The 15,981-nt window shown below is 46.8% G+C and overlaps 1 protein-coding gene and 1 pseudogene across 2 annotated transcripts; both read right to left on the bottom strand.

Annotated features, from left to right (window-relative positions):
- Positions 1-2,436: 2,436 nt before the first annotated feature.
- On the bottom strand, positions 2,437-8,539 carry LOC138787521 (adenosine deaminase 2-like). Of its 2 annotated transcripts, none has more exons than XM_069964863.1 (9): positions 8,102-8,539; positions 7,528-7,753; positions 7,175-7,385; positions 6,929-7,056; positions 6,560-6,650; positions 6,104-6,212; positions 5,532-5,689; positions 5,246-5,448; positions 2,437-2,659 (listed from the first exon to the last, which is right to left on the bottom strand). In XM_069964863.1, exons 1-9 carry the CDS (start codon positions 8,391-8,393, stop codon positions 2,563-2,565), a joined length of 1,515 nt encoding a protein of 504 aa, XP_069820964.1. In that variant the 5' UTR covers positions 8,394-8,539; the 3' UTR covers positions 2,437-2,562. The 2 variants fall into 2 exon arrangements, with proteins under 2 accessions (XP_069820964.1, XP_069820972.1); XM_069964871.1 differs by having other exon boundaries at positions 7,930-8,193.
- A 1-nt stretch (position 8,540) lies between these two features.
- On the bottom strand, positions 8,541-15,836 carry LOC138787636 (adenosine deaminase 2-like; annotated as a pseudogene).
- Positions 15,837-15,981: the final 145 nt, after the last annotated feature.

Below are 15,981 nucleotides of genomic sequence, written 5' to 3'. Positions count from 1 at the left end.
AGACCAATTTTTTTGAGCAAAATTGGCTGGTTGGCTCATAGAGGTTTCACTGTATGGAGGGCACAGCAGGGGACATTATTACTATATGGGGTCACAGGGGGCAATATGAGTCAGGACATTATTACCATATTGTTAGTAATGTACCTTGTCTGAACACTGTCTGATTCCAGAACTTGGTGTCTGGTGATTGACAGCAGGTTCCACCACACCCATGCACCTGTTTAGTCCTCTGTTATATAGCAGCCTTCAGGAGACTGGACCTGGATACAGTCAAGGTCTTATTACATGAGACGATTTTCAGCCGTTACAGCCAATAATCGTCCCGTGTAATAGAAGGAAACGATCAGCCGACATGAACGATGTTAGCTGATCATTGCAGTCGTTTGTCTTTTAACATGTTGAAAGACAAACGACTCATCTAGCAGCGATCTGCTGCCGTCACTCCGTAGAAGCAGCAGCAGACCGCTGCTATATGCTATGGGCTGCCCAGCAATCACTCGGGAAGCCCCCGCAGCTCCCCGCATCCCAACCCCCCCCCCGGACTCACCCGCTTACATGTAATGGCGGCAGCGAGCGGGGAACGAGGAGCAAACAAGCACTGACAGCATATGTTTGCTCCTCCAGTCGTCCCGTGTAATTCGGGCTTTTAAGTATAGCTGTTTTATAGCAGCCTTCAGGAGCCTGGACCTGGATACAGTAAGTATAGCTGTTACATAGTAGCTTTCAGGAGCCTGGACCTGGATACAGTAAGTATAGCTGGTATATAGCAGCCTTCAGGATACTGGACCTGGATACAGTAAGTATAGCTGTTACATAGCAGCTTTCAGGTGCCTGGACCTGGATACAGTAAGTATAGCTGGTATATAGCAGCCTTCAGGATACTGGACCTGGATACAGTAAGTATAGCTGTTATATAGCAGCCTTCAGGAGACTGGACCTAGATACAGTAAGTATAGCTGTTATATAGCAGCCTTCAGGAGACTGGACCTGGATACAGTAAGTATAGCTGTTATATAGCAGTTTTCAGGAGCCTGGACCTGGATACAGTAAGTATAGCTGGTATATAGCTGCCTTCAGGAGACTGGTCCTGGTTACAGTAAGTATAGCTGTTATATAGCAGCCTTCAGGAGACTGGACCTGTATATAGTAAGTATAGCTGTTATATAGCAGTCTTCAGGAGACTGGACCTGGATACAGTAAGTATAGCTGTTATATAGCAGTTTTCAGGAGCCTGGACCTGGATACAGTAAGTATAGCTGGTATATAGCAGCCTTCAGGATACTGGACCTGGATACAGTAAGTATAGCTGTTATATAGCAGCCTTCAGGAGACTGGACCTGTATATAGTAAGTATAGCTGTTATATAGCAGTCTTCAGGAGACTGGACCTGGATACAGTAAGTATAGCTGTTATATAGCAGCCTTCAGGAGACTGGACCTGGATACAGTAAGTATAGCGGTTATATAGCTGCCTTCAGGAAAATGGACCTGGATACAGTAAGTATAGCTGTTATATAGCTGCCTTCAGGAGACTGGACCTGGATACAGTAAGTATAGCTGTTATATAGCTGCCTTCAGGAAACTGGACCTGGATACAGTATGTATAGCTGGAATATAGCAGCCTTCAGGAGAATGGACCTGGATACAGTAAGTATAGCTGTTATATAGCAGCCTTCAGGAGACTGGACCTGGATACAGTAAGTATGGCTGTTATATAGCTGCGTTCAGGAGACTGGACCTGGATACAGTAAGTATAGCTGTTATATAGCTGTCTTCAGGAGACTGGACCTGGATACAGTAAGTATAGCTGTTATATAGCAGCCTTAAGGAGGCTGGACCTGGATACAGTAAGTATGGCTGTTATATAGCTGCGTTCAGGAGACTGGACCTGAATACAGTAAGTATAGCTGTTATATAGCAGCCTTCAGGAGGCTGGACCTGGATACAGTAAGTATGGCTTTGTTATAAAGCATGGTAACTAAAAAATAAATAAATAATGAATGTAAATTGCAAACCTGCTTTATATCACATCCACTGCTGATTTAGATTTTGAAAGTTATAATGACGTTTACACTATTTTTTTGACGTTGTGTGAACATAGCCTCAGTCTCATTGTGGCCCCTTGAGGTAGAGCAATATGACAACGCCGCCCTTGGATCAATCAATATCCTTCTTATTAAAATCTCTGTAAGGTTTGACTTGTATATGTGGACTACAAAAAAAAAGACATGTAAACATAGACATAGAGACATGCAAAAAGTTTTGATGGTTCCAGGTCGTGCAGTCTCCCTTCTCATTCTCATGATCGGTCCAGGTGTGAACACTCAGACCCAGACTGATCAAAACATTGATATGGCTGATCGGTTCATACATAATAATGGAAATGAAGCCGAGGCGTGTAGTGAAGATTGAAGCATGGCCACTTTCTGTACGTAAAATCAGGTTCATTTATTAAGACATGTTTATAGCAGTTCTGTATGGGAACGTAAAGACTCTCATGTGTCCCTGCTACCTAGGAGCTCACAATCTATGGATGCCATGTCCTATAATCTCATATTGTCGTCTAAGTCTTCTTGGCTAAATCATCCACAAATGTCTCCCACTTCTGTTTCCAGACGTCCCTCAATGTCTTCTTCTTTGCTGCAGACAAAGCGCTGAACCTGAAATAAAAGTAGATGTCAGCCAGGTGACCCAGGAGTGAAAGGGTGCAGGTACTAAAGAACTCCTTATAGTGGCGGATCCTGATCGGCTCTGTCATCTGGGTAGTGACAACTTTCTCCGGACCCCCCCACACCTCAGCATTCACAGACGAGGAGGATGATAGTTATGTGACCCTTCAATTCTACCAGGAACAGAAGGGGGCCCTAGGTGATATATTTACTTCCAGCTTTGCATTGACATATGGCCAATAACTGCATTACGGCCGCATAGTTGCCAGCAGTCCTGGTTTTGCCAGGGCTGTCTCGATTTTGGAGAAAGAGTCCCTAATAAATCATGTCCCGTGAAGCCCCACCTTCCCCAGTGTTTATACCGTAGTTAAATGGTTCCTAGGACAGTAGCTCTTGTGTTTGCAGGCAGTATCTGCCTCTGGCCACAAGAGGTCGCTCTCCCCTTCTATCTCCAGTGGTACAAATGACGTTACTCATGCAGAGCAGGGAGATGAGTCGTTGGGGGACAGGAGGAGCGATGCAGGCAGGTGAGTATGGCTTTTTTTGGTTTAATTAAACAGATGAGATGCCTGCATAGCTGGGGGGCAGGGGAGATGTCTACATGGGAGGAGGGGCTCACAGGGAGATGCCTACATGGGAGGAGAAGGGGCTCACGGGGAGATGCCTACATGGGAGGAGAAGGGGCTCACGGGGAGATGCCTACATGAGAGGAGGGGCTCACAGGGGAGATGCCTACATGAGAGGAGGGGCTCACAGGGGAGATGCCTACTTGGGAGGAGGAGGGGCTCACAGGGGAGATGCCTACATGGGAGGAGGAGGGGCTCACAGGGGAGATGCCTACATGAGAGGAGGGGCTCACAGGGGAGATGCCTACTTGAGAGGAGGAGGGGCTCACAGGGGAGATGCCTACATGGGAGGAGGAGGGGCTCACGGAGAGATGCATCCATGGGAGGAGGAGGGGCTCACAGAGAGATGCCTCCATGGGAGGAGGAGGGGCTCACAGGGATAATGCCTCCATGGGAAGGGGATTGGCTCACGGAGAGATGCCTCCATGGGAGGAGGAGGGGCTCACGGAGAGATGCCTCCATGGGAGGAGAAGGGGCTCAGCCTCACGGGGAGATGCCTACATGAGAGGAGGGGCTCACAGGGGAGATGCCTACTTGGGAGGAGGAGGGGCTCACAGGGGAGATGCCTACATGAGAGGAGGGGAGGCTAACCGGGATTCTACAGTTGGGTCCCAACTACATATTTCATAGTAGGGGGGCTATGGTACCTAACTAATAGGGACCCTAAGTACTATATTGGGGCACAGAGCTATGCTATCATCTATATGCAGGCAGATAGGGGACTTAACTACTATATGAGTGTACAGATGTGGGGGTCTTACTACTATGTGAGGGCAAAGAGGGGGGCTAAGTACTATTTGAGGACCCAAACTGGGCTTAAATTCTTCATGAGAGCATTAAGTGGGCACTTATACAGTGTGGAGCAATACAGATGGGGACTTTAAATAGAGGCAAATATGATGCTGGAGAAAAGAGCCTAAAATGTTTGTCTGACAGAGCCTGCAGAGAGAGGCCAGGAAAAGTCTTCATGATGGCCGGGCCAGATGGAGAAGAAGAGGAAGTCCGATCAGAGAAGACACCTCCTGTGAGTCACTAGATGTAACTGCTCTGTAATCATTATCTTAATAATCTTCTCTGTCCAGCTTCAAAGACCACTTTTCACCCCGTTTGCTCGCAGTAGCATAGAAAAAGGTAAAGGGGGAGTGAAAAGGATGCTGTCTAAAGCTGTCAGCTGGCAGTGGCATACTGGGGTATATAATACGCTGGGGGCCTTATACTGGGGTTTGTGATATGCTGGGAGCCTGATACTGGAGTATATAATATGTTGGGGGCCTGATACTGGTTTCTATAATATGCTGGGAGCCTGATACTGGAGTATATAATATGCTGGGGGCCTGATACCATGGTCTGTAATATGCTGGGGGCCTGATACTGGTTTCTATAATTTGCTCGAGGCCTGATACTGGAGTATATAATATGCTGGGGGTCTGATACTGGGATGTGTCCTAGGCTGGGGGAGGCTGATACTGGAGTATATACTATGCTAGGGGCCTGATACCGGGGTCTGTGATATATTGGGGACCTGATACTGGGGTGTGTAATATGCTGGGGACCTGATACTGGGGTGTGTCATAGGCTGGAGGCCTGATACTGGAGTATATACTATGCTAGGGGCCGGATGCTGGGGGCCTGATATTGGGGTCTATACTATGCTGGGGTCCTAATACTGGTCTCTATAATACTGTATACTGGGGGTCTAATACTGGGGTCTATAATGATTCCTTTGTGTTGTTATAACTGTAAGGTCCATACAACAAGGACAATATAGAGAATATAGAAATTCTGTGTGTGTGTGTGGGGGGGGGGGGGGGGGACAAAACGCTAGCGACCAGCCAAACCACCCCCACAATAGAAACCCCCCTACAGACCACACTTACAATAAGTCACACCCCTCAAAAAATATCAACTGCAATTTTGTATCCAGACCAACAAAGCTTCTACTATTACTTACTCTATCGAGTTCATCGCCAGCTTTTTGAGAGTCCTCAGATCGGCCTTTAAGCCACCGAGTCCTACGAACGCCTCATAGAAGTCATACGACAATCCTTGGGAGCCAAACATGGATGGGTCGTCCGAGCTGATGACCAGAGGATGACCTTCAGCTAGTAGAACGGCCCCAGGGTGGTCACGCAGGTCCGACACCAAGAGGAGGACCTGCAAGGGAGAGGTATAGGTCATGTTATACAGGGATGGTGTCCTTGGTCACATAGAAACAAGATGGCGGCACTATATCTGACCTGATTGGAGATCGGACAGATCTCGACAGGAACCTTCCTCTTCAGAGACATCTCCTGGGCCACAGGGTGTTTGAGGAGGGCGAATCCATGACCAATCCTTAAAGTTTTCAGCAACAAGGCATCCAGCAGATTTTCATCTACGCTCGTACCTTGCCAGTCTGATGATGATAACAGCAGCATATAGTGATATAGTCACCAGGACATGTCTGTAAACCAGTAACCTCTGCCCTATAGTGAAAATATGAAATATCACACAATGGCTGTCCTTAATGGGCAGTACTCCGCTATACCACTAAGTCTGACACCTTCCCCCTTTAAATAAACCACATCCCCGATCGCCACTAGACCACACCCCCTGAGCGCCACTAGACATTCACCATGATCGCCACTAGACCACACCCCCTTATCTTCACTAGACCACACCCTCTGATCGCCACTAGACCACACCCCCTGATCGCCACTAGACCACACACCCTTATCTTCACTAGACCTCCACCCTGATTGCTGCACCTCCTCCTCTTCTTCTACAGTGAATGACAAGGACGCATGACACCATAACCTCATTTACTTACCTGTCTCTCCAGCATGAAAAAAATACGGCAGCTTGGCGTTTATCCTGTCTGGGAGAGTGAGGGCTTCTCGCAGCTCGTACAGCGACTTACCGGCATCTTCTTGACCAACCTGAAAAAGAAAGAGACTGTCACTGACAAATATCAAGGGTTTAATCTAGAGGAGCCCCAAAAAGGTTCATATCATGCTCATATCTTAAAAGGGTATTCCCATCTCAGAAAATTATCCCCTATAACCTGTGTCCGTACACTACAAGGGGGGCAGGTGTCCAGGAGTTGGGTCTGAGCATTCCTCGCCTCCTCCTCGATCCCCTTTCCTTCCAGTGCCAAAACCTGCCTGTTATCAAGCAAACAGGAGGGAGGGGGAGCGAGGAGGAATGCAACAAATCAGTTAAAAAAAAAAAATTGTACATATATTTATGAATGTATACACATCAGTCAAAGGGAGATATTTCTTACCAGATCAAAGCCGGCCATGATGTCTGGGAAGCGACGCATGAGCTGTATTGCGTACTGAACGGCTTCCTTCACTACAGAAAGTTTTTCTTCTCTAGAAGGGGAAGGCACATCGGATTTCAACTACAACACCGCAGTCTACCTGGTTATCCCCCCCCTACATCTGTACCACGGTGCAGCTAAAAGTGTCTACCTGCCGGGACCCCGGGAAAGCTGAGTGGCAACCTCGATATGTCTGGTAATACAGCAGGCCTTGTTGGTTGTCACCTGACTGGTCAGCAAACCAGATATCCATCCCTGACACCAATGAACCAGCAGGCTCAGGATGAGCTCTAGACCCCACCAGTATAAGTGCTGCAGTAACTGGGATACCTGTGTATGGTATAAATTAACTTCATTCCTATGAAGTCTGGATGGTCTTGATTGAACTGATTGGAGACATCTCTCAAAGTCACCACTGACCAGTCGCGATCGTGGGTCGTACCATTCAGCTCATATAACTGGGGAGGAGGATAAATATTCAGACACAATCTATTAGGCACCATCCACCCCTGGAGTCTTATGGGAGGAAGAAAGTGACTGCTTGGACCCCCTTACCCGTAGAATGAAGACACTCACCGGGGAGAGCATTGTCCTCAGCTCAATGTACTGGACGTTGTCCTCATAGAATTCTCGGAGACCCTCGTAGATATACTGCTTGTATACGGGGGCGTAGAAGATAAGGCCAGAGCCAGCAATAAAATTCCCCTCGAACCTGCGCCATACTGCGTCTTTGGATGTATAATCCAGTTCGGGAGTGTCCGTCAGCAGTGTCAGGTTACACATTAGACTGTAATAAAGAAACGTGCGAGAAACGTCCTCAGCCCCCACGTAATAATTACAACGGAAGCATAGCCCCCAAATAATGTCCCCAGTGAATAGAAGAGCCTCGTGACAGTGAGAACATGCTCTCATATTATCCCATCACTGACCTTTTATCAAACTCGGTGACGTTCTCCAGGCTCTGCCGGTAAGTTTCAAGAAGAATCCACTCAGAGCAGCCGGGTGGCAGGTTCCCCTCTGGGGCCGGCTTAGAAAACCTGAAGCTGACGGTCCCCATGCTGGAGAAGCAGATGTAACAGTCTGGTTGATATGAGGCGTTCTTCACCAGCCAGTCCGCCCTCACTATTGCCGGGTCGTGTAAGTGCAGAGCTCCCCCTGTGGGTGGTAGAAGGAAAACAATCATTGGTGTCCGTATACTGTATGTATCCAATGTCCATCTCATCAACTTAACAAGGGCAATGTAGAAACTAACAAGGCGGCACATACATTATATATACAGAATACACATAGGGGAATTTTCTGGAAGGATACATTTTAAAAGGGATACATACCTGGCCGACATGCAGAAAATGCCCACTTGGCCAATCACTGGCCGCATCCGGGAATGATGGAACAGCTTCAACCCTTTTGGAAAAACATTCTTTCACCCCTTAAACTCCCGGCTGTACTGTGTCATATCCGCAGCAGAGAATTGGGGCAGGGCTCAGAGAAGTCACCACTCACCTTTGGGCATCTCTTGAAGGATACTGAACACATTGCTCTTCTCTATATACTCCCGGGCCTTAAAGAAGTGCATGCTGGGAGGGAAGATGCCGCTACTGAAAGACTGGTTCATTTCTGCTTCCTTTATCTTCATCAGGTTCTTATTGGCCTCCACTTCTCTCTCCCCCAAGACGATTTTACCCCCGACTCTACGGCAGTCCTCCTTCTTCAGAAGAGTTTCCCTCTCCTGCCATATTGGAGAAGAGCGGCCAAGACCGACCAAGGAGAGAAGAAGGATCCAAGATGGCGACATCTTACCTCTGGAGTGAAGGAGATGGAAACGTGTGCAGGTTTATATACAATGAGAACGTCCTCGGAATCTCCACGTCATTCACAGACCGCATTACAGACGGCATCACACGGGCGACTATTGTTCTAGGATTCTACACATCAATCTTACTGCCCGGTCACTCTGCTATGTCCTTGTTTTCCTGCCAGAACACGATAATTCTGCCCATGGACAGAAGATCAACGAGGTCTAAGGAACTGAGACATGCAACATACATAGTTACATATATAGTTACGTACATAGCTACATACATAGTTACATAGTTGATAAGACTGAAAACGAGTAAAGGGTTCATCAGCACTTAAAGGAGCGGATCACTATATACCGGGAACACTATTGGGAAGGGAGACTAGCCCAAGAGCTCAAAACCTCAGACACCGGGCCCATCGTTGGTGCACAGCCAGGAAAGGATGTTACATTACTGCTTTGGAGACACTATGACCTAGTCGTGTAGACATCACTATCTGTCACTATTTTTCCTACTTCGGATACTGCACTATTACACAGAACAATCATCTATCATGACGATACCCCTCCATGTAACAGGGCCAGAGATCAGCCAACAAATGTAGTAGAGGAGGTCCGGGCGGCCGAGAGCTGATCGCTTTATACTTTGTATTTTCCAGGTGTAAATAATGGAAATGAAACCGAGGTGTGTACTGAAGATTGAAGTATGGCCACTCTCCTAGACATATAAACAGGTTCTTTTATTAAGTTTATAGCAACTCTGTATAGGAACATATACACTCTCATGTGTCCCTGCTACCTAAGAGCTTAGAATCTATTTCCCAGACACACGGGCTGCGGTACATTATCAGTATAGACCAGAGAAGGGAAACCTGCTGCAAAACTACAATACCCATCATGCTAAAGCTTTGGCCATCCAGACATGTTGGGGATTGTAGTTTTGCAACAGCTGGAGGGCGGCTGGTTCCTCTTCCCTGGTATAGACAATGGGAAGAAACTGGGATCCCCCCGAGAACCTCCACCATCATCTTTACCTTCTCTATTAATATTCTGTTTATTGGGAACTTATACTTTGTTTTTTTTATACTGTTTTTCTCCCCTTCTTTTATTATCCTGCAGATTTCTGGACATGACACCATGTCCTATAATCTCATATTGTCTTCTAAGTCTACTTGGCCAAATCGTCCACAAATTTCTTCCACTTCTGTTTCCAGACGTCCCTCAATATCTTCTTCTTTGCTAGAGACAAAGCGCTGAACCTGAAATAGTAGATGTCAGCCGGGTGACCCAGGAGACGAGGGTGCAGGTACTAAGGAACTGCCCATAGTGGGGGATTCTGATCGGCTCTGTCTTCTGGATGGTGACAACCTGCTCAGGACCACCACCACCTCAGCATTCACAGGCGGGGAGGATGAGGACTGGCCATAGTTACCCATGACATGAACAGAAGGGGGGCCCTAAATTGCATTTATCTAAAACTACGTTCAGACTTTACATTGCCACATGGCTAACAACCGGCGAGTGAAGACTTCACTAAACTAAATCGAGTTGATCGCCAGTTGTTTGAGAGTCCTCAGATCGACCTTTAAGCCGACCAGGCCCACAAATGCCTCATAGAAGTCATACGACAATCCTTGGGAGCTAAACATTGATGGTTCATCTGAGTTGATGACCAGGCTGGTTATGCAGATCAGACACCAAGAGGAGGACCTGCAGGACCCTCTTACCCGTAGAATGAAGACATTCACCGGGGAGAGCATTGTCCTCAGCTCAATGTACTGGACCTTGCCCTCATAGAATTCTCGGAGACCCTTGTAGATATACTGCTTGTATACGGGGGCGCAGGCCGGAGTCAGTGATATAAGCCTTCCCAAACCTGCCCCATACTGCGTATTTGGAGGGGTGATCCAGCTCAGGGGTGTCCGTCAGCAGCGTCAGGTTACGCATCAGAATATAATAATATAGAGGTAAGCTTGTACCATCCGATAACATTATTACATTTATATGCTAAGGTGTTCTTTAATAGACCATGGAAAGCGATAAATAATCTATAAAGAGCAAAAGGGTTTAATCCCAGGAAGATCTAGGAGTATTCTCGTCTCATCTCCATCCTGTCTCTTGCCGCAGTCGAGGCGTTTGGGTGGGTGGTCAGGGACTTCCTGTGGAAGTTCAGTTTTGGCTAAAAGTATTTAAAAATGATTAAGCCTATGTAGTCGAATTCTAGGACAGTGGTGGAAGTCAATTGGGACTGTGTCCTGAGAAGAGGTCCCCGTCAGGGATAGTGGTTGAGCCTGGCGGCAGGTATAAGAGCTGACAGAGATTGAGAGAGGACGAGACTTGGTTATATGCCGGTAACCTGCTGCTTTTCATCGATAACCCAGGGAAGAGCTAGTTAGGATATGTGTCTGAAGTGGTGGAGAGATTTGGAGTATTCTCTGGTTTACAGATTTAGGGTAGGGTACCATGGCTGGTACCCATTCACGGCGTCAACAGAACTGACATTTTTTTGGCGGAGAGTGGAATCCGTCCAGTCATAGAATGGTGTCTATGGCACGTGCGGATATGCACGCCGCCGTCAACGGGTACAGGCCATGGAATCCACCGGAACTTATCTGCACGGACTCCGTAGTGTGAATCCATCCTAATTGGGCTTAATCTACACCGATGCAGCAGTCAGAAGGAAGAACAGGAGATTTACAGGGAGGGAGATGGAACCTGGGGGAAGAGGGGGGGGGTTGTAGACATTGCACCCCCAAATGTTAAACTATTGTCCCTGGAATCCCAGCTGCAGCTCATCATCAGGGAGAATCAGAGAATCAGAAGCTAGAACAGCCAATGTTAATATTATTGATGGACTGGAAGTGGGCCAGGCAGAACATGGACCTCGGTCCAAAATAACGTCAAAATTTCTGATGGTAGAAGTTTGGAGCCTTTAAAAAAGAGAAAAGAAAAGAAACAGGGTTTAGAAGAAGTGGTTGCCTCTACCCCTTTATGGTTTTATAAAAGAAAACTAAGGGAATTTTACCAGTTACAGAAATTAAAAGGATTAAAAGGTTTCCTGCAGGTAGGGATACAGACAGACAGTAGAAGACATCTTGGAAAATGGGCAGCTTAAAGGGGAACTCCAGCAAAAAAACTCTTTTAGATCAACTAGTGTCAGAAAGTTATATAAATTTGTAATTTACTTCTATTTAAAAATCTCCAGTCTTCCCATACTTATCAGCTGCTGTATGTCCTGCAGGAAGTGATGTATTTTCTCCTGTCTGACACAGTGCTTTCTGCTGCCACCTCTGTCCATGTCAGGAACTGTCCAGACCAGCAGCAAATCCCCATAGAAAACCTCTCCCGCTCTGGACAGTTTCTGATATGGACAGAGGTGGCAGCAGAGAGCACTGTGTCAGACTGCAGAGAATACACTTCACAGCAGGACATACAGCAGCTGACATACAGGACATACAGGACATACAGCAGTGTGGTGTACGCTCGCCCAGTCACTTCCTAGGTGGTAGCGTGTGACGTGACTTCTATGGTGGTTGGTTTGGAATATAGCTCAGCCAGATGTTAGGTTGTCTTGACGCCAGTGCCGGTTGGGCACACAGGTATGCTGGCACACCTTCTTTTATTTTAAATAGCTGGCTCTATCCTTTCCCCTGTGGTCGGTGACCTGCCGGGATATGAGGGGGGTCCCTTAGGAGCTTATCACGGTGGTCCGGAGTGCAGTTGTGACCCACCCGCACTATTGGTACCGCCACCCACAGAAAGGAGAAATGAACCAAGGAGGAAGCAATGGCTGTGTAGGTTAGCGAATAACCACTGAGTCCAGTTAAAATAAATAAACTCTTCTTTACAGTAGGAAGACTCAATACAGTGATTTATATTAAGATCTTGACCTTATAATATCTTTAGTAACTTTAGAACTGTGCTGGGAAGTTGTGAGCGAGAGATACAGTTGTGCCGACTGAGTTGCGTGCTAAGAGGTAGTAGAAGTTCTGAGAAGTAGAAAGGAGGATGTCGAGAGAGTCCCAACCCAGGGTAGAAGTGTGCTCTGCCGGAACTTTAGAAGGAGAGTAAGTAGGATACTTGAGAGTAGAGAGAATACTTGTGCCCGTGTTTTGACTCTTTGGTGTTTGCACCACCTATGGTCACCAGTGTTGGTCGACTCGTCCTAGAGGGTCCTCGTCCAAGCCCCAGACCTTGTTACCTGGGATGAGCAGAGTGGTCCGAATTTTCCGATTACACCCACGCTGCGAGATAGAGTACGCAGGCTCCTAGCAACTTTGCTTTATCTGGATCAGTTCTTCTTTCTTCAGGATACTGTCTTGCTCTTTTAGGCATGGGTTGGGATGATCCCTGACTTGACCTCTCTAAGAGTGCGTTCAGCACTGCATCGTGTGTGGAAGTGCTGCCTTCAAGAAAAGAGTGCTAAGGTGTTTCATGTGCCTTTGTTCACTATAGAGACCAGAGTAAGACTGTCCACAGGGGACCTGGCAGGAGCCAGGGCCCTTCTTGGCTACTACAGGGACCAATCTGGCTTGCGTCCTTCCTCTACCAAAGCCAGAGTAAGACTCACTAAGGTTTGTCTACACTTCCTCTCCCCTTGTGACTTACTTCTACAGCAGTTAGAAGGTGTGCTGTGAGTGGGCGAGAAGAGAGTGCAAGAGAAAGAGATGGATAGAGATAGGAGGAAAAGAGAAAGAACTCCCATTGGTGCACATATCCTAAAACAATAACCCTTTAGTTACATCCAGCCGTACAATACATAGGTACACAATACACATAACAGTGACATCTAGTGGCAAAACTTGAGTACAAATTCAGTACCACTTCTACTTTAGAGTACAGACTTTTGCGAAGGGTGTGAAGACTTGAAACACCCTTGGTGGGACACCACAAGTGTAATATAATTTAGAGATTATATTATATTGAAAAAAATAAGAAGAGAAAAAAAAAACGCTTGTGATGCTAGAGCTGCAGAGAAACACCAGCAGATGTCGCACATGGTTTCTGGGATCGGCCAAGAATATTGGCAAAATAATTTTGAAGAAGTTACAGGAATATTGGGTGAAAACGTTCCACCCCTAGAGAGATAAGATGGAGGCTTGACTAGGATAGGAATAGAGTCCAGGACTCTCTCATCCCATCACTGACCTATCAAACTCTGTGATGTTCGCCAGGCTCTTCCCATAGAAGAATCTACTCCGGGCAGCCGGGTGGCAGGTTCCCCACCAGCTGACAGACCCCATGCTGGAGAAGCAGATGTAACAGTCCAGTTGATATGAGGCATTCTTCACCAGCCAGTCCGCCCTCACTATTTCCGGGTCATGTAAGTGCAGAGCGCCCCCTGTGGGTGGTAGAATATCCTGTATGTATCTAATGTAATGTCCATCTCATGACCTTGACAAGTGCAATGTAGAAACTAACAAGGCGGCCCATACATTATATATACAGAATTTTGAAGAGAGTTTTTACCCACCTGCTAGACTTGCAGGAAGTCACCCAGCACTGGCAGAACAGCCTCAAGCCCCTCATAAAAGTCTTTGACTTACAAAACCCTAAAAGGGATGCTCCAGCAAATAATTTCTTCCAAATCAACTGATGGCACTCGGTGCCCTCGGCCAGAAATAGATGGGTCATCGTAGCTGTGAGTACAGATGGTGTCTGCAAGTGTATCGACACCGACCCTACAGTAGAGAAATGCACTACCTGGATAGGCCCCCTTAAAGGGGAACTTCGTCAATCTTTCTTTTATTTTTTTATTTCAAATCAATTCCTCATAGAAAACCTCTCCTGCTCTGGACAGTTCCTGACATGGACAGAGGTGGCAGAAGAGAGCACTGTGTCAGACTGGAGAGAATACACCACTTCCTGCAGGACATACAGCAGCTGGAAGTACTGAAAGACTGAAGATTTTTAAATAGAATTAAACTACAAATCAATATAACTTTATGACACTAGGTGATTTGGAAAAAAATAAAATAAAATTCCGCCGTGTACCCCTTTAAATTCATGTGCTGTACTGTGTTATATCTGTAGCAGAGACTTAGGGCAGGGCCCAGAGAAGTCACCACTCACCTTTGGGCATCCCTCGGAGGATACTGAACACATGGCTCTTCTCTATATACCCCCGGGCCTTGAAGAAGTGCATGCTGGCAGGGAAGATGCCGCTACTGAAGGACTGGTTAATTTCTGCTTCCTTTATCTTCATCAGGTTCCTATTGGCCTCCTCTCTCCCAAGACGATTTTACCCCCGACTCTACGGCAGTCCTCCTCCTTCTTTAGAAGATCTTCCCTCTGCTTCCATATTGGCCAAGACTGACCAAGGAGAGAAGGAGGATCCAAGACGGCGTCATCTTATAGCTGGAGTGAAGGAGATGGAAATGTTCAGGTTTATATACAACAAGAGCGTCCTCGGAATCTCCATCTCATTCACAGACCGCATCACATGGGCGACTATTGTTCTATGATTCTACACATCAATCTTACTGCCCGGTGTTTTCCTGACAGAATACGATAATTCTGCCCATTGACAGAAGATCAACACGAGGTCTAAGGAATAGAGATGTAAATATAGTCACATATATATTCTGTAAGTAATTACATTGTTGATAAGATAGTCCCACCTATAACCCCATGGTATTGTCCTAGAAGAATTGAATAATCCCCTATGAGATTGACACCAATTGCATCAAAAAATTTGCTCCTAACTTCTCAGATTACCATCTCTGTGCCCCCATATAGTAGCTAGGCCCCCTCTGTTCTTCCCTATAGTAGCTAGGCCCCCTCTGTTCTTCCCTATACAGTCATGGCCAAAAGTTTTGAGAATGACACGAATATTATATTTTCCCATGATCCTCTGCCCTCTGGTTTTTACGTGTGTTTGTCAGATGTTTTTATCACATACAGAAATATAATTGCAATCATATTATGAGTAACAAAATCTTATACTGACAGTTAGATGAGTTACTGCAGCAAATCACTATTTGCAGTGTTGCGCCTTCTTCTTCAGGACCTCTGCAATTCTCCCCGGCTGCTCTCAATCAACTTCTGGACCAAATCCTGACTGACAGCCGTCCATTCTTGCACAATCAATGCTTGCATTTTGTCAGAATTTGTTGGTTTTTGTTTGTCCACCCGTCTCTTTAAGATTGACCACAAGTTCTCAATGGGATTAAGATCTGGGGAGTTTCCAGGCCATGGACCCAAAATCTCTATGTTGTGTTCCCTGAGCTATTTACTTATCACCTTTGCTTTATGGCAAGGTGCTCTTGGACGCTCATAGAGAATGACGGAGCGTCGCACTCACCAGTCATTCTTTATGAGAGTTGGACTCATCTCAGGAGCACGCATGCCGGGCTTCGGGCGCTGAAATCTCCGTCACCGACCGTCTCAAGAAGCGGGACCGGGCGCGATCAGGTACATATAAGGTGCTCTAGCACGGGGTCGGGAAACTGTCACCCCGGCACGGGGGTGACAGGTCCTCTTTAAAGAGGATGTACCACCAGGTACATGCTCTTTAAGCTGAACCCACGTATCGAACGGCGCCATCACGGGGAAGCCGGTGCTGCGGTCCGTTTTTCTAAGGGAG

The sequence above is a fragment of the Dendropsophus ebraccatus genome, chromosome 1 (assembly GCF_027789765.1).
Source record: "Dendropsophus ebraccatus isolate aDenEbr1 chromosome 1, aDenEbr1.pat, whole genome shotgun sequence".
Lineage (NCBI taxonomy): Eukaryota > Metazoa > Chordata > Amphibia > Anura > Hylidae > Dendropsophus > Dendropsophus ebraccatus.
This window is presented reverse-complemented; position numbering and strand designations above follow the sequence as displayed.

What these genes read in the sequence shown, in the direction of transcription:
- LOC138787521 (XM_069964863.1), bottom strand. Translation starts at nt 8,393, where the DNA reads ATGTCGCCATCTTGGATCCTTCTTCTCTCCTTGGTCGGTCTTGGCCGC. An exon ending in GTCACCGAGTTTGATAAAAG is followed by an intron (nt 7,386 to 7,527) that starts GTCAGTGATGGG and finishes TCTTTATTACAG; the next exon opens with TCTAATGTGTAACCTGACAC. An exon ending in TGAGGACAATGCTCTCCCCG is followed by an intron (nt 7,057 to 7,174) that starts GTGAGTGTCTTC and finishes CCTCCTCCCCAG; the next exon opens with TTATATGAGCTGAATGGTAC.